The sequence below is a fragment of the Anser cygnoides genome, chromosome 1 (genome assembly GCF_040182565.1).
Source record: "Anser cygnoides isolate HZ-2024a breed goose chromosome 1, Taihu_goose_T2T_genome, whole genome shotgun sequence".
NCBI classification, from domain to species: domain Eukaryota; kingdom Metazoa; phylum Chordata; class Aves; order Anseriformes; family Anatidae; genus Anser; species Anser cygnoides.
In genome coordinates this window covers 10819078-10842123 of record NC_089873.1, presented here as the reverse complement: position 1 = coordinate 10842123, position 23046 = coordinate 10819078, and the positions used below count along the sequence as shown (strand labels likewise).

At 36.1% G+C, this 23046-nt stretch overlaps 1 protein-coding gene across 7 annotated transcripts in view; it reads right to left on the bottom strand.

The window, feature by feature from the left end:
• The window catches only part of CACNA2D1 (calcium voltage-gated channel auxiliary subunit alpha2delta 1), a 406577-nt gene that overhangs the window by 83778 nt on the left and 299753 nt on the right, over positions 1-23046 (bottom strand). For all 7 annotated transcript variants that reach the window (XM_013180424.3, XM_048062797.2, XM_013180420.3 and 4 more), the window contains exons 9-10: positions 22516-22566; positions 21057-21156 (exon numbers count right to left, since the gene is read on the bottom strand). In XM_013180424.3, coding sequence (XP_013035878.1) covers positions 21057-21156; positions 22516-22566 — 151 coding nt within the window. The remainder of the gene's footprint in view (positions 1-21056; positions 21157-22515; positions 22567-23046) is intronic.

Sequence of the window (23046 nt, the reverse complement as noted above, 5' to 3'; positions counted from 1 at the left end):
GGCAATAAGTATAATAAAAAAGGCTGTTGTTGCAATCAAAAAAAAAAAAATCTGCTTTCCAGAACAGTGGAAAAACTCCTACAAATTTTGTTTCAGGCTCATAATAAAATGGAACCAAGAAACACAAAATTAGGGAAATCAGAGCAAAAATATGGGAAAATGTTTAATTTCTTAATCACTGAAAAATGTTGGTTAAATTATCAGATTACTTCCGTGTTGCATGTATTAATATGTCACTAAACCTGCTGTTTAACAATGAAACTTGCAGGTCATAATAAATTAATATATATACCTTGTAGAAAACTAAACAAATTCTTGGGAGATGGGAATTACATGAGAATATAGCTGTAAAAAGGAGGATATTGTTAAGAATAATGCAAATTTGTGTATTGAGAACACACATATTTGAGCTCTCTTACCCACAGATACGTAAAAGACTACAACAAATTCTATCATTAATACAAGACTATGATATTGCTTAAAAGCATACATAGAAAAAGAATTTATGTGCAAAATTTTGTCTGCACAAGTATAAATGGCTTTTCAATTTCTTTAAAATTTATCTATTTAAATGTACATACCACATATATATATGTAAATATATATATCCCAGTGGAGAGAGGAATGCAGAAATACATTTAACTGTTCAGCTACCTCTGTTTCAATCTGTCTAAAGTCTAAGTTGAGACTTCTCTTAAAAGAATGCTGTAGCATGTAGGATTCTATCTATAGTCTTGAATAAAAGTGCACAGTATTGCATATAATCTGTTTTGAACTCTACTTGATGAAAACCTCTTTTTAACTGCAACGTAGTAATTTTCATTTAAGATATTGTTGACAAATATTATCAAAAATATTGTGTCTAATCTTTAAAACGCTTTTTTAAAATTTCAGTAATATATACAGAGAAGACAATGTGACAAGAAGTAATGGATCTTTATGAAAACTTTATGAAATTACATGAAGAAAGCCATCCATCGTTTTGTATAGTGTCATGACCAACAGCACTGTTGTGAGACTTAAATCTGTCATTCATGGATAGGCTCATATGAAGGTACAAATCACATGCAAGTCATACATAAGGCCAAAAGAATCATCCTGCCTGGGCAGTATCAGAAATTCAGAAAGAACACCTATTAGAAAGAAATAAGCAGTGTCCCCAGAGGGGAAAACAAACAAACAAAAATCAAATCAAATCAAATCAAAACAAAACAAAACAATCTGCCTAGTCATTTGCTTTCATAGAAAAAAAGCAGATATGAAGTTAGCATGGGAGTGACAAGTGATATGGAGATTTAGGGCATTTTCCACTTATTCACATTTTCAAATAGCTACCTAATACTGATGCTAATTAAGAGCATTGTATGGTACATGCCCTCTGCTATCACCAGAAGGTCCATCAGGGATGTACTGGTTTCCCTTACTACAATAGATGTATTTTTCTGTACACTTATAGCACTGCAAAACAGCAGAATCTGTGCCTGGTTTTGACAGTTTTTAGTAGCCCAAAACCATTTACTAATTCTTCATTCTGCCCAGCTTGAATTTACTTCATTGCCGTTGTATTTCACAGAACCCCAGGTAGAAAATTCATCAGCTCAGTGATTAATTAAGCAACACTCACCGTCCCTGAAACTAGATCTAGCTACAGCAAGGATGGGAAGTTCATTGGGCCCAATTTCATTCCATTACAGTTTTATGCTCATATAGCTCATATTTCACTCAAGTTCTACTACTGCAATATATACTGCAAAATATTTTTTAATAATTAAGTAATAGAAGTAAATCAAGCAATTTTTATCAAATGCCCGCTTTAATCAATGCTAATTCCACTACTCAGTTAGTAGGAGCAGATGTGTAACAGCAAATATGGTACAGATTATAGTAGAGAGAACTGGCAGAGAATGGCATAATCCTCAGCAGAAGGTTTGGCCTAATTTTTCCATGTCCTTCTTGAAATTAGCCAGAGATGCATCTGTAGTTTTCTTGGCTGTAAGTGAACAAATCCAGGCAGCATTTGCTACACTGGATTCTTAATTACAGCTGCACATGTAATTTCTTATTCTTGCAAAATGCTAAAGTGCCACATAACTTTAAAGCATTAATTTGTCTTCTTCATCTTCTAATAAAATTATTGTACCACAGAGCATTCCTGCATGCATGTAGAAACTAATCAAGAAAGCCCACTAGTCAGTTTTTGAGCATTAAGTAGTTTAGAACTGATCTAGTATCTTACCATCTCCATATTACATTTATTTTTCCACAGAGTTTATTTTTGCTCATTCCTCATGGCTTAATATTGCCTTTTGCTGAGACACTGATAATGTTTTGTGGTATAGCTGCTGTTTTTCTGAGGAAAGGAGCTGCTAAAAAAACTGTATTGATTCTAGCTATGTAGGGATGAGACAATCCAGGGATGAGACTATGAGACAGTTCATAAGAATTTTAATATACCTTTCAAATTAATAAGGAAAGTTTTTATTCTGTCCTAATTTTATAGCTTTGCTTCCCAGGTCATTAAAATCTGGGGGAGCAAGACTTTCTCAAATGACTTAATGCAAAATTTTATGTCCCCTTTCTATCAATGTTCTGTTCCCTATGCGCCACAAGGGGAAAATTGTTTCTAAAACACACAGAAGCATGAACAAGTGCTTTAACTTTGAAAAATGCAATGCTGTATTTGACCAAGCATTCCACAAAAGAGACCATTATATCAAGTAATGTGATAAAGGTTGGTTATTTATTTTTGTAATATTCTATTTACTGGCGATTTAATTTTCATTATATAATGAATATAAAATATAGTATCATGTATCTAAATTATTTACAGTAACAAAAGTACAAAAACAGGATGAAATGATGAAGTTTTCCAGTTTTCCCAGTGTCACAATACAAACTAAACCTTTAAAATAAATGAACACTTGGAATTAGATTTCGTAGAACCAAATTTCCAGTTTGAATATTCCTTTAATCTATCCCACATTTCCCAGAAAAGAAGGGTTTTGGTAGGCCCAACCCTCCATAGCAATTTAAATGTAATACTTGCAACTAAAATTTTCATTTGCATGGTTTTAAAGCCCTTATATTTTATAAAGCTATTTTCTCAACTTGAATAAGTTATGGTCGTTCATTTTTCTACTTCCCTTCAATATCTTGTTTTGGTGATACTTATTCACTGTGGTTAAGCAGCACATTTTGCCTACACAGCGAAACAACCAAATGATCATGCAACTGTAATCAATTCACTTTGATGCAAAACACTGACGCATTCAATTGTGTTTCTTATGGAAGTTTTTTACAGAAGTAACCAATAAATCACCCTGTGACTATTAGGTACATTGGCCATGTGGGAATGAAAACATTTTTGTGCTGTGGAAGTATTTTGGCATGCCTTGACCTGCTTTTGTAACTATGATGGGGAAAAGAAGGGAAAAGGGAAGGGAAGGGAAGGGAAGGGAAGGGAAGGGAAGGGAAGGGAAAACACCAAGGTCTGAAAATAAATTCTAATTGTGAGATGGGATTACAGTACAAATCTTGTACTTGCAAGGTAGAATAAAAATGCTGTCTGGTAGGTAGCTTTGCTCTCCAAAAGCTGATTTCATCTGAAAAAGATCAGTGAAGACATTCTTCTTCATCAGTGACATTTGATGCAAATTATTTAATGAGCTAATTTCAATATAACCATATATTAAGTATCATGGTCATACCTTGTCTTGGGCTATAGAAAATAGAGGTTAAGGTGTTCCACTGAAGATTTAGTGACAAGTGAAATTTTCTTCCTGAAATGCCACTAATATTAAATTCCAAATCTGAATAGTTTCCTAGCAGTCCTGCAAGATGTATCAAGATAACTGTTTCCATGAAGGTCAGATATCTAGCATATGGATTGGTAATTATGGATACAAAACCAACATTTTAAAAACTGACAGGAATTCTGGCTCAAACTGTTTTAACAGTTAACAAGTAAACTGTACTGTACTTATGCATGATGTAAACTGAACAAAGAAAAAGGGTCAAGGTCAGCAAAGTTGTATCTACGGATAGTCAAATGTTAATGTAAAATGAAAGAAAGAAATAGATCCTTTGTAGAATGGAAAATTAGATCAACCAAAGTCTGCAAATGATTTAATTTAATTAAGAAAATATATGAGTCAGCTGCTTTGAAATAAAACACTTAACATTTATGTTATTGTCAGTCAACATAGTAGATGAGAGTTTTTGATGGAAAAATAATCCTCCAAAATGAATATTTACCTGATTACTAGGAGGTAATGGAATGTCCAAAAGGAGGGAACAAAACTTAGGGCTACATTGAATTAATTTGAAATCCAAAAAAAAAATACTGAAGTAACTGAAAGATTTCTAGTGTAAAAAGCTTTCAGACTGCCCTTAAAATTGGCTTGTCATTCCCACTAAACAGTGCTAAAATAATTTTGCTCTTTAACCAGTTGACCATGTGACAAACACCAGGAGTATTCATAACTTTCAATTAGCCAAACTGAGACAGTTTTCACTAGTTTTAGTTACAGTCATCTGCAATATAGTAGTAACAGTCGCAATAAGTGCAAGGTGCTGCACCTGTGTGGGGGCAATCCCAGACAGGAGCACAGCCTGGGAGGAGAACCCACTGAGAGCAGCCCTGTGGAGAAGGACTTGGGGGTTCTGGCAGGTGAAAAGCTCGACATGAGGGCATCAACAGAGGGCCAGCAGGTGAGGGAGGAGATTGTCCCCCTCCACACTGCCCTTGTGTGACCCTACCTAGAGCCCTACATCCAGGTCTGGGGCCCCAGCACAAGAAGGATGTAGGGCTATTAGAGCAGGTCCAGAGGGCCATGAAGATGCTCAGAGGACAAGAGCACCTCTCCTGTGAAGAAACGCTGAGAGAGCTGGGGCTGCTCAGCCTGGACAAGCGAAGACTCTGGGGAGACCTCTTTGCAGCCTTTTAGTACTTCAAGGGCGCTTATAAAAAAAAAATAAAAAAGGAGAGCAACTTTTTACTCGGGCAGATGATAGAACAAGGGTTGCAAATGTAATGGTTGTAAACTAAGTTTTAGATTAGATGTTAGGAGGAAATGCTTTATTCAGAGGTTGGTGAGGCACTGGCAGAGGTTGCCCAGAGAAGCTGTGGATGCCCCACCCCTGGAGGTGTTCAAGGCCAGGTAGGATGGGGCTTTGGGCAACCTGGACTAGTGGGAGGTGTCCCTGCCCATGGCAAGGGGGGGTGGGAACTAGATGATCTTTAAAGTCCCTTCCAACCCAAGCCATTCAGTGATTCTATGATTTTAAGATTAATAATTTTTCACATGTTAAGATAGCAAAAGTTATCTTTGGTTTAATAATCCTTTGACAATTAGTGGTTGCAAACCATTCAATTGTTAAAATCTAAAGACTCCCATACAGCATGTAACCACTAGTGACAGCTTCTACTTTTTGACTACTTAAAAATCTTATTCCTGTATCTAAGCTAAAGTATGTAGGCATGCAACAAAACACTTGAAAACTATGGAAAACGGGATAACCTTATTTTTTTTATTTTCAATTATCAGTATCATGCAATTGGTCAATAATTATATCACACAGGATAGGATCTAGCTGTATTTTTCAATAGATTATTTCTCCCCATCCAAATTATTTATATCCTTTTGTGTGGATATCCTGTTGTGTCTGCCTTTGGGATCAGGCCTGAGGAAACAAAAGCCTCCTATTCACAGGTCTGGTGCAGGAATACCCAAGCTGTTACTGGGGCACTAGGAATGTTAGAGAATTTTATCTACTTGACCTCAAAGAGTGGGTATAATTTTGGCCATATATCAGGCAACTCAATAACTTGAACAATAAATTAATCAATTAAATTTAACATGAATCTCTGAACAAAGTATTTTGAGTAAAACTACTTGAACCTTGTAATTCTAGAGGAGGTCAGAAAAAGAAATGCTCATCTGACAGTCCTACAACTTTGTTTTTATCCTTCTATTCAGCTAAGGATCAATTTGGAAAACCAATGGATAATTATACAGTGAAGATTATGCAGTGAAATATCTAAGAATGAGAGAGCTTTCCCATCTCTTGGGTAGTTCTGATAAGCAAGGGGCTCCTCCGGGCACAAAGACCTCCATAATCCACAGTGCTCTAAGAGTTACATTGATGAATAAGAGAAGAGGTTGGCATTCTCAAAGCCTCTTCTTCCAGAATAGTTCCTTCTACATTGCTAAAAGCTTTCTTTTTTTTTTTTCCTTTTTTTCTAGAGCCTTAACCTGCTTTTACTAAAAGCACCCTCCTTCAAAATTATTAAAACCCCTATCCCAACACCAAGATATTAGACGATTCGAGGGAAGAGAAGTAGAGATAATGATTTATTTCCTATTCTTCCCACTCTAAGTGCTCTGTGGATAAAACAACAGGTCAAAAAATGAATAACAACAAGAGATTCTGCAGACAGGTGTTTTCATTAAGAGGGCAGAATAAGACTACAGAAGGAGAAAAAAAATCATGGGAAAAAGCTCCAAAAAGAAGAGAAAACAGGATTAGTATTCAGAAATGGAATATACATAGCCTGAAAAACATTTGAGATAAGTAGAAAGATCAAAGCTATCAAGCCGTCTGGAAGAAAACAGCAAATAAAAGAGAGGAGAATAAAAATGTATATAATTCTATATTTTTTTTTTTCTCCTAAAACTGGATTCAGTTGAATATATTTAATTCTGAAAAGACACAAACTATCTTGTCTATTGGGAATTTTTTTGATAAATCTGCCTTTTGCACATACCAGCTGACCTCTCCCCAGTTTACAAGCTTTATCAAGTAACACATAGCATGTAACTCCCAGGGACATCCACACTTTAGATCACATATATTTTCAAACATTACTGAATATCCTGGACTCCTTGTGAAATAGGAGTTCTCATTTCATTGGTGAGAAAAGTGAAGCAACAGGGAAGAAAACAAACAAATCCGAAGCAAAGATAGGGCTAGAAGCTTTAATCTCAATTCCCCACTATTAACATATACTATTGCCTTCTCCCTTTCCTTTGTGCAACCAACTCCAAGTATTGCCCTTTTACTTGATATTTCTCATTTTGCCATATGCCATTTAAACCACAAGAGCAAATAAGGCGCAAATTCTTAAAGCATGAATTCTCAACACATAAATGCCTTCAGAATGCACACATAACTAACTCAATTCATTCTGAATACTACAGCAATGCAAGAAAAAAATCTGATTTCACAACGTATAAATTGATGAACATTTCTAATTCTTTTCTACACTTCTGTATCCCTCTCCATATATCTCTCTACATATCCATTACCTGAGAGGTATAAGGCATTTAAATCTGCATTCCAATGTCAATCATTCTTTCTGCAAGTGTAGGCGGATATTCAAATACAAATAAAATATTTTAATTGATTCTCCTTCTTTTATAGGAAGGAATTCCAAAGTATTCCCTTCAGTGCACTGTGCTAGAATTAACATTATATGCAATATTAGCAGAACAAGCAGTCATTGAAAACAGCAGCACTACGAAGAAATTCTAGAGTTAAATAATAATATCTTGTGGCATTCATTTTGATAAGGAAGTGCTTATTACTGTTTCTGATGGTCAAGATTTTTTCTTTCCTAATGTATTTGATATCTTCATACATATGTGTATATAAATAAATATATTTGTGTGCAAGTATGTGCTTTATTGTTTCTATGAAGTGATCAAGAAATCAAATTTCATCTGCCAATATTTATCAGATACAATCTGGACAAAGCACTTATCCATGGAGGAACACTACAATCCTCAGCAATGACAGCAATAATTTATGTGAATGCAAACTGTCAGAAAAAAAGAAATTGGGGAAAGCAGTGCCAGCGCTGCAAATCATTTTGAAAAACACAGAATCAGATTTTGTAAATAATCTCATTCCTGGAAAACGGAGTAACACAAACAAGTCAGAACAAATAAATTAACAGAACTTTTTAAAACATTTTGTTCAGGTTTCAGTCACTAGGTGTCACTACAACAATAACAAAAAAAAAAATGGTATTACAAATGTTATCTTGTGGTAGTGCCTTCTCTGCATGGCATAAATTTCTCATTAAAATTACAACAGTTACATGCCCTTGTGTGAAAAATGAGTACAAAAGGAATATTAAAAAACAAATATCAGAAAATATCAGAAAAAAACTTCTACAATCTGAACACAAGTGGTCACAGCTCTAGGAGGATGGAAGTCTTTTTTTTTTTTTTTTTTTTCATACAAAGAGTCCATATTGCCAAAAACAAGCATCTCTATTTCCACTATTTCCAACATTTTTACAAACCAGGTTTGCACTACTTAAAATAAAGAGATGTAAAAGTTCACATTTCTCAACCAAGCGCCTTTCTTCATCTTCGAACACTGTAGAATTGATAACATTCTTATTGAAAAATAATATGAAATCTAAGTTAAAAATCAGATTATCCCAATCATCTGTACCTGCTAACTCCTAAAAATATTCTTCACTCATCCCACTTAGCTTACTAACATCTAATGATTTAACATAACATTTAATCAGAATGTTCTGGTGACATTTCTAAACTGAAAAAAAAAAAGGCAAATAAACAAAAAAAAAAGAAAAACACCTCATGAGATAAAACCACATTAAACTATGTAAATTACATATTTTTGAACATCTAGAAATGCTTCTTTTATAGAAAATAAGGCAATTGGACAAAGCAGTAATTCCTATATTTACACTTGCTACAGTTACAAAACTTATACTTTTAAAACACCAAGATCACGATACCTGAATAAATCAGAAATACCACTCTGGGAATACTGAAAATTGAGAAAAATATAGTGAGCTTGCTGAAGGCCTAATCAGATACTACTGCTGCTGATTTTCAATCTGCTGAGGTTTGTTGCTATGCTACTTCTACCTCATGGCTAAATCAGCTTGGTGACCCAGTTGTATCTATACATATTAAATGAGCAATAGTGAAATAGATCTGATTTTATCAGGCTTTCCTCTTGTAACTAAATCCAGCTTTGCTGCTTTCTTTTCCTTTTATTGCCTGGTGCTGTAGGCTTGGTAATAGGATTTTAGGGTTAATCCCAAGAATAACTGAATCTTGAATAAAGCCAGTTACAAACTATATTTCAGCTACGTGATGATACAAATATTTAGCAGAATCCTTTTAGAGAATAGTAAGAAAGCAATTTGCAAACTTTTATTGCCATGTAGATCTCAGTACACAAAAAACTTGAGGCAGCTCAAGCAATAACATTTTGTAATTTACATGGCAAAAACAAATACGTGGTGTTAAAATTCAACATTCGTATGTTGCTATAGAATAACTGTTATTTCCTATCCTATGACTTGCATATAGATAGTATTCAGATATACAGTACAACCCTACATATACATTGTAAAGAAAATGTAAAAAAATGTATTCTAGCACTCAGTAGGAGCACTCCTGCATCTCTGAAACAATATTGCGAGTATAGGATGAAATAAAATTAAGATTATATGTCAGTTTACTCTATTGGTGTTTCTTGACATTTGAAATGCATCACACTTCTTTTAACTGTGAAACGTATATATCTGTACATATATATGTGTATCTATATATAAGGTGCAAAAATGTTTAATACTAAGTTTCTGAAAGGATTCTTGAAAGATCAGAGGTAGCAGCAGCATTCAACAACAATCTGTTAGGTCATGAAATACCTGCTGACAAATTATTGTAGCATAGTATGAGACAAAAATTTGGGAAAGGATCAAATACTGGACCAGAATCTGCTCTCAGTTATCTTAGTTAACCTTTCTAATTAGTGGGATTATCTGCACATAAATCAATCCAAATCTCCCATTGAGTGCAGCAGGAATCACACTCAGACCATAAAGTGCAATTCCACGCTGAGAATCTCATGCTTCAACAAAGAATGTCAGGTTTGGCCATAGGTCTTTCAGCAAGGTGAATTCATTTATGGTCATTTCATGATGCTGTGGCTAAGTTAGCATGTACTCTTGGACATTTAACATCACGTGTGTCTGAATTCTTCTGGAAATTTAAGCACCTACTGCAGAAATCTCACTGTTCTCAACTACTGTAGTGCTGTAACATGCATTGTATGCCACATATCTATGCTCCCTACATGTACTGTACAAGAGACCTGTAGTAGGGGACTTTCTATAAAGTGGTTTTGGAGGTATGTTTTTGTTATTGACTGAGGAAATCTTCATTTGGTCAAGTTTGTGCTGTTTAGAACATGAAACACCCTTGGCCAAAATCACGAAATAAAGGTTTGAACATTAAATCATTACCTAAAAATTCACTGGATGCATGAGGTTCGAGCTCTGGGCATCAAAAGCAAGATGAATATTTTGTCAGTGCACCAAATGAAAAGACAGACAGACACATCTGTGCCAGGCCATGTAGCTGGGGGAGGGCAGGGGGCTACGATATCACCTTCCCAGGGCTTTACCTAAACTTGCCTGTCACTCTTGCAGGGAAATGCTGTGCCTGGCTGCCCCTGGTGCCTGGGCTTTGCAAGCAGTAAGGAGGCTGTGGCAGCATACTGCTGACAGGCGAGATGCTGCTACTACAGCAGAGAAGCAGCATGGAAGTGTGTGAGTCTTCAAAAGTGTGAGACCTGCCAAGTCTGTGAGTATTTCATTCATGTTCTGCCTAAGAGTTCCTTTAGATCCACACCTGGCTAGCATCTTGCTAGTACGACTTAAAGTTTTTACCTCCTAAACAGAGGACTAAGTAGGAAATACTTTAAAAAAAAAAAGGAGACAGAGAACACATAGCTCCCACCTTGTCCCAAACCTTATGGACAGGCTGTATTTTTCTCATTTCCTTAAACAAGAGTCATCTCTCCCCAGCAGAATGACAGAATGACTAAAGCCAGCATAGCCTGGCCTCTTCAGAACTGAAAAGGAAAGAGTTTGTTGTTCGAGGGAGCACACAAGCACCCAGCACAGATTTTTAGTTATATTGTCACAGTTCCCCCTAGTCTCTGTCTCCTGGTTGAAAAGACGACTCAGAGATGCACTTTTGGTCCAGTATCTGACATGCCACAGTCTTTAGAGAGTCCTGTACTTTACTAAGTATTAAGAAACCGAAACTAGCCAACAGATTTATTAACCAGTGTGACCATGAGCTATCACCTCATTTTATATACTACTAATGTATTCATTTTATATACTACTAAACTAATGGAGAGTTAGGATTTATTCTGGAAATTGAAGAAGCGTGTGCCATGTTCTGTTGGAAGCCTGACTTTCTAACATTTGACAACTACAAAAGGAGACACTAAAAATCTGTATTGATGCCCAAAGCAATGCCTCAAAGTGGGAATGGAGGTGACTTATCTCGTCATCTGGAATTGTAAGCTACACTGTACAGTAATAAATGTACACTTTCCAGCAACATCCCTGCTCCTGACAACCTAAATTAGAATTTCAGCTTCTAATTTCCATCTCCTTTGGCTCTTTTTCCACTCAAGTACATTATTGCTTAGAATTAACACATTGCGACAAATCTAAAATGAAATGGATCTTGTCTTAAGATTTGCCCTATTCCTTTTCAAAACCATTCACTTTTTTTTCTTGGACATTTTGCTTCCACAACAAACTAAAGTTACAGTTAATATAATAGTAAAAATTTAGCTGATGTTAAAAAAGCAAACACTGACATAAAAGGAAAAAAAGGTTATAATTAAGATCCTAATCTCCTCCTTAAATATTTGCCTGTTTTGTTTTTTGTTTTTTTTTTTACATCCACTGACACCGTTTTGCATTCTCAGCTCAGTAGAGGTAGTCCGCTCATTTCAGTTATCTTTGCATTGCAGGCGCCATCCAATGCAGCAGCCAGGCTCCCCTACAGGGAGTGGGGACAGACAAGCACCTTCTGGCTATAATTTGTCCTCAACATGCTCAAGACAGTCAGGATGAGCTGTCTTCTGGAGCTGATTTTCATTTCCCTCCATTAACTGTAATTATAATTATAGTTATAACTAGAATTAACCCAATAACTTACAATACAGTAACCTCGATTTCACTCTGAGACAGGTTGCAGTCTAGGGGTGTGGGACCTATTACGGGATGCATTTGGGGATTGCACAGGACTTTCTACAAGATCTTGTAGGAGAAGGAACCAAGGAAAGTAAAGGGATGAATTTAGGTGACTTGGAGATAAATGAGTGTGGGAAAATAGAGGGTAAGGGGAAAGCGGGCTGGTCAGCTTGCTTGCCTAGCCATGCCCTGCATCTCATCAGCACAGTCTGTCCTGCCTTCTTAAACTGCATTTCTAGCTCTTCACCTGGGTGGGGGCTCTACTCTGTGTGCGTCTGCATGCATGGGAGTGTGAGTGCAGCAACCAGAGTCAGACCCCAGGCTGGAGGGCCTGGGCATCTGTGCTGCAGCAGTTGGAGAGACTGGAGTGGGTGGACTTCAGAATTTGCTAGATAGATGCAGCTAAACTGTTATGTAAACAAGGAAAAAACAAAAGTGCTTAGTAAATATTATTCTATTTAGAAAGATAAAGGCTAATGTATTCATATCACACAAGGATGATGAAGTACCTTCCAGTCCATTAGTAACTAAGGTGGATGATAAACAGCTATTTGGGATAAACATTTAAGTCAGCAAGACAAAATGGAAAAAAAAAATCACCACTATCAACAGCAAATGATGTATTCTTGATTTAAATCCAAAAGGGACAGTGAGATACTCTAGTCTGACCTCCTGCACACTCTCTCACCACCCATATATCACTAGCCTTTAGAATTTCCTTGTTTACTCCTGTAATAGACCATAACAATTACGTTTAGTGCTAGATGTTTGCTTAAAGTGCATCTTCCAGGAAAGCATTAAATATTGATATGAGGAGGACAAGAATCTTCCCTTGCAATTTGTTGAGGCATATTAACTATTTATGTGCCATTCAAATTTATTGGGCTTCAACTAGAGATTCTTGCAGCGCCTTTATGTGACAGTTTTAAAAAGTCTATGGATGCTAGAGTTTTCCCCAGTGAGAGCACTTCTTAGGTGTTATCAAATCAGTTCTCAGCCTATTTATTTATGAACTTCAAAATTACCCCTAGAAAATTCAAATTCTGTGAGTCCAAGAATACTTTGAAAAGCTGGTCTGAAGTCCAGCTTCTCATATGACTCACTCAGGACTCTGAGAAGATGTCTTCAAGAATCACTTTATGTCCTGAGAGAAGGTACCTACAAACTTTTATTTAGTAAAGTCTGAGCCAAACTCTTTTGTGTTATTGACACTATCCACATTTATATAACATTATTCAGCCAGGACAAAAGAAACACAAATGCAAAATCTCAGTTCAAATAGTCATTGTCTACCTCGTGGGAGAGAAACTGAACCATCAGTCTATACACTGTTTAGATGAAAAGTAGTCTCAAGCCATGCCACTGAAGCTATATAAGCATTTATAGTTCATATTAGATGAAGATTGCAATATGTTTGACTCCTAGCAGTACTTCAGTTTTTTCTTTTCTTGATACAAACTGTATAACTTGCTTTCTTGAGGATCAGGGTCCCACTGAAGTCATACAATCATAGCATTATTTAGGTTGGAATGGACCTCTATGATCATTTAGTTCAACCAAATCAATTAACCTCATTTTAAATGAGCCAAACAATACCTTATCGTACCCTAATCTTCCTCATAACTCCGTCTCCAACTGAAATACTTAAACATAGCATCATCGACTCCTTTCTTGACCTTCTTTTCTTGAGGGGAATCAAAACAAAACTCTTGTGGACAGACAAAAAAATTATGATGTTGTTTATATAATTGCATTTATTGCATCTATTCCTACTCTCATTAATCCATTTATAAAGACAATTCTTTCTAACTTATTAACAATTGCTTGATTTCCATAGTTCCCAAATTTTCTCCAGGTCCCTAAATTGCCCCGATTGTTTTTTGCAAAATACTCTTCATCATGACATTTGCTAAACAGGTCCTCCAGATATATTTCCCACAAATATAATTTCACAGATACATAGGCAAGCTCCTCCTGTAATTATTAGCAATGCAGAATTTAAATACTATTTTGATCATAATTTGTTCAAGCTTTGCATCAGCCCAGCATCAACAGCGCATTGATTGATTGATGCATCAAAATCAATAATACCTTTTTGAAAATATGTAAAACAATTCATTTGCTCTCTGAATAGGGAAAGTTCAAGATAACAACTTTCCATTAAGGAATGCCAATGATTTTCCATTACGAAATGCTACTGTGAAAATGTGTTTCTCTGTAGCTATTATTGTTCTCCTTTGCCTTGAAAGTGAGCCATTAAGTTTAAGAAAAACTGCAAGGTCATGATAGAATTGGATGGCTCATGGTTAAGAGAATCACGAGTGAAGCTCAACACTCAGTTTTAAACATGGCTTTATCTTGTTTTTCACTGAAAAAAATGGAATAATATATATTTGTTTACTGTTCACACAGCTATGACTCAGAGGAGGCTGTATACTTGACTGGAGCTACAGTGATTTATTACCTGAAGTGCTTCAGGATTAAATCAGTAGGAAAGATGCTTATGCAGAGCTGCAGTGGGATCTTGATTATATTTTTAAGTTTGCCAAATAATGAAAAAGATGGCAGGCATTTTTATATTTTCTCCTTAGTATTTTCCACTGTGGAGAAGGGGAAAATAAGGACTGGAGAAATTAGCAAGCTTGCTGGCAAGCCCCTTAATACAGGAGTCCTTTTCTACTCTTCCTTCTAGATCCAACCATGCAACTACTTCAGTGCTAGTATTTCACACTAATATCATTATCATGCTTTATTTCTTCCTCCTCAAAGAGCGATGTTATTTAGAAAAAAATAGCCACTATTGAACTCGTCTGGTCAAAAATCCAAAACACGAGAAGAAAATAGGTGTTTATCTATTGAGTATGTAACTTAATTTAAGGTTCACTAGAGACACTTTAAATGGATGTAAAGTAATAAAGGAAACTGACTTAAAGTATTAACTTTGAATTTAATTTTAAAGAGCTTTCCAAAAGATTTTTATCAATTGAACAGAAGTACACACAAACAAATGAACATGGCTGAACATGAGGTTGAACATGCTGGGTCCTGCACTTTGGTCACAACAACCCCATGCAGCACTACAGGCTTGGGGCAGCGTGGCTCGAAAGCTGTGCAGAGGAAAAGGATCTGGGGGTGCCGATTGCTCACCTGAACATGAGCCAGCAGTGTGCCCAGGTGGCCAAGAAGGCCAACGGCATCCTGGCTTGTATCAGGAATAGTGTAGCCAGCAGGACCAGGGAGGCGATTGTCCCCCTGTACTGGCATGCCTTGCCCTGGTGAGGCCGCACCTCGAGTTCTGTGTTCAGTTTTGGGACCCTCACTACAGGAAGGACATCGAGGCCCCGGATCATGTCCAGAGAAGAGCTACAAAGCTGGCGAAGGGCCTGGAGCACAAGTCCTGTGAGGAGTTTCTGAGGGCACTGGGGCTGTTTAGTCTGGAGAAGAGGAGGCTTAAGGGAGACCGTATTGCTCTCTACAGCTCCCTGAAAGGAAGCTGTGGGGAGCTGGGGGTTGGCCTCTTCTCACAGATAACTAGTGATAGGACAAGAGGGAATGGCCTTGAGTTGCGCCAGGTGAGGTTCAGGTTCCAGATGAGGAGACATTTCTTCTCAGAAAGCGCAGTCAGGCACTGGAACAGGTTGCCCAGGGAGATGGTGGAGTCACCATCCCTGGGAGTGTTCAAGGAAAGGTTGGACGTGGTGCCTGGGAACATGGTTTAGTGGGTGACATTGGTGGTAGGGGGATTGTTGGACTAGATGATCTTGGAGGTCTTTTACAACCTTAATGATTCTACGATTCTAAATTTAACAAAGAATGCATAAGCATAACACGTTACATCATTGGAAAATCTAGCATCCTCCTTCCTTCAATAAGATTTCAGGCTATGATCTCCACCCATGTCATGTTTACATAGCTTTTAAATGACCTTAAAGGAAGTATTTCCTAGAAGGAAAGAATTTTACCCTGTATCTAAGAGAATACAGATGCAATTTGAAAGGCAGAGTACATGAAGGAACATGCAACAGAAAGAAAAGGGAGCCCTTTGATAAACTGAAAAGCTCTTTACTGAACTTTATTTTTTTCTTATTAGTTTTATAATATCATAATAGATATTTTAATTAATAAAGCTGCGTCAGTTTGGGAGTAAGGTGAGCAAAGTAAAAAAATGAGCAACCAGTGAGTTGACAGAATTACACAAAAAGCTGCTATTAAAAATCAGTGGGAAAAGGTGTATATTCCATAGACTGCTTTGATGATCCCCAACAATAATCTTATAAGGTTTGCGTGTTTTTTTCATTGAAATAATTTAATCCAGAATCTCCTTTCCTCTGATTTTAGTCCCAGTGCAAAACTGCACAAGAGCAGGAGATGAGCTTTCAATTTTCCTACAGCATGATTCTCTTATCCCTAGCACGCTCATAACACTTAATTTCTAGCTCCTAAACAGTACATATTAGTTTGGATTTTTACAACGGCTAAATGATTCTAAACAGTCCTATGGCTCCTGACCTTTAACATGTCTGTTGTTACAAGTTGTGTTTTCCTCTGTGTGATTTTCCCCACCTCTACAGACTTGAAGTTGTAATACATTTCTCCTGCAAACTGCAGCCTACCCACAATCATAAACAAATTACACTCTCTGTGTCAACATTTGAAACCAAGTCAGTAAATCATAGCATGCTGGGATAGAATTACTGCCCCTATCATCTACCACTTACTGCTATCAAAGCATATAACCGGATTAGTGGGAAAACAGCTGTATTACTCATACATTTAAGCTCTTCCTAACAGCAGGTTTTCTTTCTGCAACAAAGCACAGCACTTCAGATAAGAAAAATTCAAATCCCAGAGGAAATCATGACATATTAACCCCTGGCAGTCTTCACGTGACTTAACAGTTCATTCAGCCCTTTTTCTCTGGAAATAAATGCAAGAACTACATTAAATCAGTAGAACTAATGTATTTTAGCACATCCACTTTTAAGCTTTTTGTTTCCCAGGATTTCTCCATATACCAGGCATGGTTGATTAAATCATCCTGTCACTTTCTAGAAGTGATTGGCATAAGCTTAAATCCATGTCTCAGTTGTGGGCATGAATCATCACACATATGGGTTTTGTGGGACAACATCTTGGCAGAGGTTAGCCGTAAAACAGCTCTTCAGCTAACTCAAAACCTCATTACATACACTCTATGGTTATTAAATCTAACAGCCCATAAAACAACTGTTGATTTCTTGGCCAAAAGATCCAAAAGGGAAAGAAAAAATGGCAGATAATTTTCAGTATTCATATATCAATTCACTAATATTGTGTTAACTATAAATTATAATCTTTTGCGGGGGCTTTTAATTAGACAATGATGCCATTCTAATACCAGGATGCTTCAAGAGAAACTGTCCTTAAGCAACAGCATGAAACATAATGAACAAATTATATTTCCTTCACCTAGATCAAAACACTTTAGTTGATCTTTTGGGGTTATGAAGGAACCAACAGGGATAGATTTATTTTAGATATGCCTTATCTATTATGGAATACAATAATGTGTAGAATTCCAGTGTAGAATAATGATGTCTGTTTCTCTATCATAGAATGAGTACTCAGGAAAATGGTGGAGTCCCCATCTCTGGTGGTATTTAAAATACATGTGGATGTGACACTAAGTGACATGGTTTAGTCATGGGACTTGGGATGTCAGGTTGATGGTTGGACTTGTTGATCTTAAAGGTCTTTCCCAACACAGATGATTTTGTGATTCTGTTGTCATTCCTCCATATGATCCTCATATCATTAAATATATATATATATTTAAAAACAGACAAAAATTAATGAACCATCTGACTTTTAACACAGTACAAAAAACTAATAAATCATACAGCTTTTCACTAAAGGTGTACACTTCAATCAAACATGAAAAATAAGACAGCATACATGAAAACAGTATGGCAACTAATACCAACACTGCAATGGATAAATGCTTTATAAAAGTTCTGCACGTGGATATGCTCCTGTGAATAATCTTAAGAACAAATAATACTGAATGTGATAATATATCACCTTCTTAAGCAGTGTCCTCTCGGTACTTAACTTTGGTTTGAGGCTTTGCTCAGACTGTGAAAAAATAGACCAATCTAACCTAAAATCCTAAAAAAGACCAGACTTCAAGGTTTACTTCTCTCACTTGTAATAGTAAAATCTTTTGTTTCTTGTCTATAGCATATGATTCTCCTTCTGTTATAGAAAGAAAATATCAGAACACAATCTCTCCCACAGTTTCAATATGTAAGTCATCTAAATACATGAAACAGGTAATAGAAAAGTAATTACAATACTAAAAAGATTTAATATGGAATTTTAAATCATAGATGCACAACATCAAATATCACTTTACAGAACAGTTAGAGATGGCATGTTCTATTATGTATACTTCTGTGAGTGTTGGTTTCCCCTGAGGATGAATGCAGCTCAAGAAAAAAGTCCTCTTTGGTTCTGAAGTCAAATATCAACAAGTGGTTCTGAAGTATTAATTTCATTCAAAGAAAAATGGTCCTTACATGTTGCAAATTAAAAACCACTTGGAAAATGTACTGCAGAAAATTTTCAAAAATTTCTAATCCTTTTTTGAAACAAATCCCAACCTTGGGACCTCATTGTAATATCACTGAAACTTACTTCATAAAATACCCTAATTCTAAGACTTACTATCTCAGCATTAAGATACACTATTTCTGGCCAGCTTAGAGTAAATGAAAGAAAGAGTTGTTAAAACTGCATGAATCAGGAGGCAGTGTGGGTCCACATCTTCAAATGACAAAAGCTGGCATAGTTGCATTGATTACAGTAACCAATTTCTATCAGTTTATGATTAGAGTCTTCTTTTAAAAAAAACAAACAAATAAATAAAACAGTGAACAGAGTTCAGCTGTCTAATGCCATTGCAAAAAGCTTATTTTCTTCTAATAATAAAAAAGTTTTTTTTTTTTTTTCACTGCAATTTAGACTAAAGAAAACCATCTAATTCACTATTAAAAACTTGAAAAAAGGAAATGTCGTTGCAAATAAAATCTTCTCTCTACTACTTGGAGAAAGGTCTAGCTAGACTGACAGCAAAAGATGAAGCAATAAGTGGTGTTCAAAGAAATTTCTGATAGTGATATTTCAGGTCTTTCTCCCTGCAGGCTGGCTACAACACATCTGTAGAAGTTGAAAATTGCCTTCAAAATCATTGTAGAGTTACTCACCATGCAGGCTGTCTCTTGTCATTAAGAGTAAGCCAGTGCTCCTATCCTAAATCCTTAGAATCAAAGTATTACAATTCAACAACTTCATTAAAAAAAAAAAAAAAAAGAAAGCCTTGCCTGAGGCTAGACCATGGCATTCAAGGTATGAGCCTGAAAACTGAAAGTAGCCCATAACAACCTCCCTCTCCCCAAAACAATTTTATTTTGCCTTCAGCCTTTTTTAGAAAACCAGGAATTTGCACTTTCATTTCCATGCAAGTATTAAGAAGACTGAAATGCCACTCCACAATAAATAAATAAATAAATTAATTAAAGAACTATTTAAAAAATCTTTTTTAGAGAAACTGAAGTTTTAAGGCTAGTAGTCAAGTGTAGTAACCACACATAGCACTGAAGTTTCAGATTATGTTCTGAAAGATCTTAGCTGCTGAAAATCCAGCCCCAAAAATGCCGGCATCTCCTTCATTTGATAATCCTTACAATCCTACCTTCCTTGCACCAGTCCTTTGACCTTCATATCATGTATGCTGTCTCTGTGAATAAATTTTGTATATTCTTAAGTCCCTACATGTATCCCCCCCTCTATTATATTGTTGTGGTTTAGCCCTGGCAGGCAGCTGAGTACCACCCAGCCACTCGCTCACTCTTCCCATGTGGGATGTGAGGGAGAATTGGAAAGGTAAAACTGTGAAAACTCACGGGTTGAGATAAAGACAGGTCACTAGATAAGCCAAAGCCGTGCATGCAAGCAAAGCAAACCAGGAATTCATTCACTACTCCCTGTCGGCAGGCAAGTGTTCAGTCACTTTCAGGAAAGCAGGACTCATCACGCATAATGGTTTCTTGGGAAGACAAACTCCATCACTCTGAATATCCTCCTCTTCCTCCTTCTTTACCCCAGCTTTTATTGGTGATCGTGATGCCATATGGTGTGGAATATCCCTTTGGCCAGTGGGGTCAGCTGTCTTGACTGTGTCCCCTCCCAGTTCCTTGTGCTCCCCTAGCCTCCTTGCTGGCAGAACAGCACGAGAAGCAGAAAATCATTGGCTCTGTGTAAGTTCTGCTCAGCAATGACTAAAACATTGGTGTGTTATCACCACTATTTTCATCAAAAATCGAAAATGCAGCATTGCATGAGCTTCTGTGAAGAAAACTGACTCTATCCCAGCCAAAACCATGACACTGTATTATGAGAAAAATTGCTTTGCTACCATCAAATTACTAACTGTAGAACTTCTCAGGAACACCTCTTTGGCAGGTTGGATGTACAAGCTGTACATCTCTGCATCAGTTAAAACAGGCCTCTCAACTGCCAGCAGCCTGGAAGAAAGAACTCCCCCCTACCTCCTCTGCAGCATTGTACCTACAAAAACAGACTCCTGAAACACAACATAATACCAGGAGACCACCAACTATTTCAAGAGGATTTGCATGTATCAGTCGAGTAGATCTATTAAACGGACCAGAATTATATATCAGAAAGGACAATTCGGCCACACAGAAATTTGTTTAAATTACTTTTGCTTTAACAGCTTCCTTTTCTGCTGCAGCTTCATTAGCCCTTCATTCAAATGCATACATATTGATGAATCTATTATTTCTATGGCTCCCATTATACTTTACAAGAAAATAGTTAGCCAAATGTGATATTTTGTAATATTTTTTTCTTAAGTCTCTTAGCAGGTTCTCAAAACTGGCATTGAAGACAGGTTGCTTACAGCTTTGTTGACAATGCAAATTTTGTTGAAGAAACAGATACTCACTGAAACTACATTCACAAAGTCATCGTCAGACAATGTCTCTAACATCTCAATGACCGAGGTGCGGATCAGCTTCAATGTCAATCCACTGACACTTCCACTCCTAACAGAAATCCACAGGATAAGAGAAAAGATCACTTTAAGAAAAGAATTTTAAATATGCAAAGAAAATACAGAGCACCGAACAGCATTCTCAGCAACTTTCACACTTGAATTTTCAATTATTCTCCTGAATTCTCCAACACATCATTAATATTATAGCATTAATAGCATTATACAACTAAAAAAAAAAAAAAAAAAAGAAGTCCAAAACTGGCATTCCAAGCCAGAATCCTGTGGCTATGATTAAGTCATAATGATACATCATTTGCTCATTTTCTTTTCAGCAAATCTGAGCCAGTTAACCACACTCAACCAATGCATTATCTGAACATTTCATACTCCTACACATAGATTTACAGCTTTAAATTTTCAGATACCCAAATGGCAGCTTTTTTGATTCAAGGTAAAACCTAAATTGAAGTGCAGAAATAAAAAATATTGATAAACCTCACTCCTGAACTGAAAGCACTTCACCACATTTAAAATCATTAAATGCAAATTCTCTCTGAACATTTCTATCCGTATAAAGCTATCTGTTTGACACATCAAGTTCAGTGCTTCCTTTAGTCCTTTGACATTAGTCTAAACAAAAGAAGCCTTGCCAAGGCAAAGAGAGAGGTTTTTTTTATCAATTTCTTTGCTCAATTTCTACACTGCATCGAATAAATATCTCAGTATAAACACCAAACATCGGATGATTTTTTATATATGAAATCAGAAAAGGTAGCTGCAAATTTCTCATATTCTGCAATAGCATTATTCTTTTGTGTCCTTACTGAATAACCTGTCAATAAGGACAAATGAATAGGGCTATACTGGAAAAATGCAACACACACACAAAATATTTATTTTCATTTTATTTTGCATTTCTTTCAAAGGGAAATTTATCTATGAAAATAATTTAAATTGCTTGCAAATTAATGATTTATAGAAACTGAGCTTTAAATATGTACAGTAAAACTTGAAGTCTGCACAAATTCTCATCCTTCAAGCTCATGAAATTATGATTAAATCCACTTTTCTGTTTCTAGTAATTTGTTTCTGCTTTTGTGTTTTACAGCAAATCTTAGCATGCACAGGAGAAATTTTCATCTGATTATTAATTATTAAGAAACTGAAAGCAGAATAATATTAAAGGAATACAAAAACACTTCCTTCTACATAGTTCAAATAACTTGAAGGTTTGGTTTGGGCTTTTTGGAAATATATTTTCCTGTGTATTTATTTTGTTGAAAACCAATTTTTGATCCCTCCATATAAGGACTTCTTAATCATCTCTTCCCTTTTCAGCATATGGAGATATGTTCAATCTAATAACTTTTATCTCTCTAATGTCAACATTCAAACATTAAACACTTACGCATCAACTAAAATAAGCATATCTTTGGGAGATGCAGCTCCTTGGATATACCTGAAATAAACAGAGAATATGAATGACTCATGTTTGAAAACACATTTGCTGTATGTTTTCAACACTCTGCAATCTTTAATTTATCCATCTGAACAACGAAAAAAAATCCTCTTATTGTAACTAGTAGAAAACCATGTGACATCATTTTCTCTCTTGCTGTGTCTCCTTCTAAATAAACCAAACTGCAATTGCAAAGCCTGAAAATAGGCTATACTTATTAAAATTCACTATTTTCATATGTTGATAACTGAAAAGCGTGTACACTATTTCAGAGCTAAAGGTCTTGATGACAGATTAATTATTGCATCAGTCAGGTTTAGGGAAAAATACTTTGTCCTTTGAGAGAGTATATTCAACTAGTACTGATCCAATTATCAGTATGCATTACGCCTTGAGAGGCTTAAAGAAAAATATCATGAGAAACAATCCCACTGTTCTCTGTCTTTTACTTGTCTAGTGATTCCTTAGCTAGTCTAAACC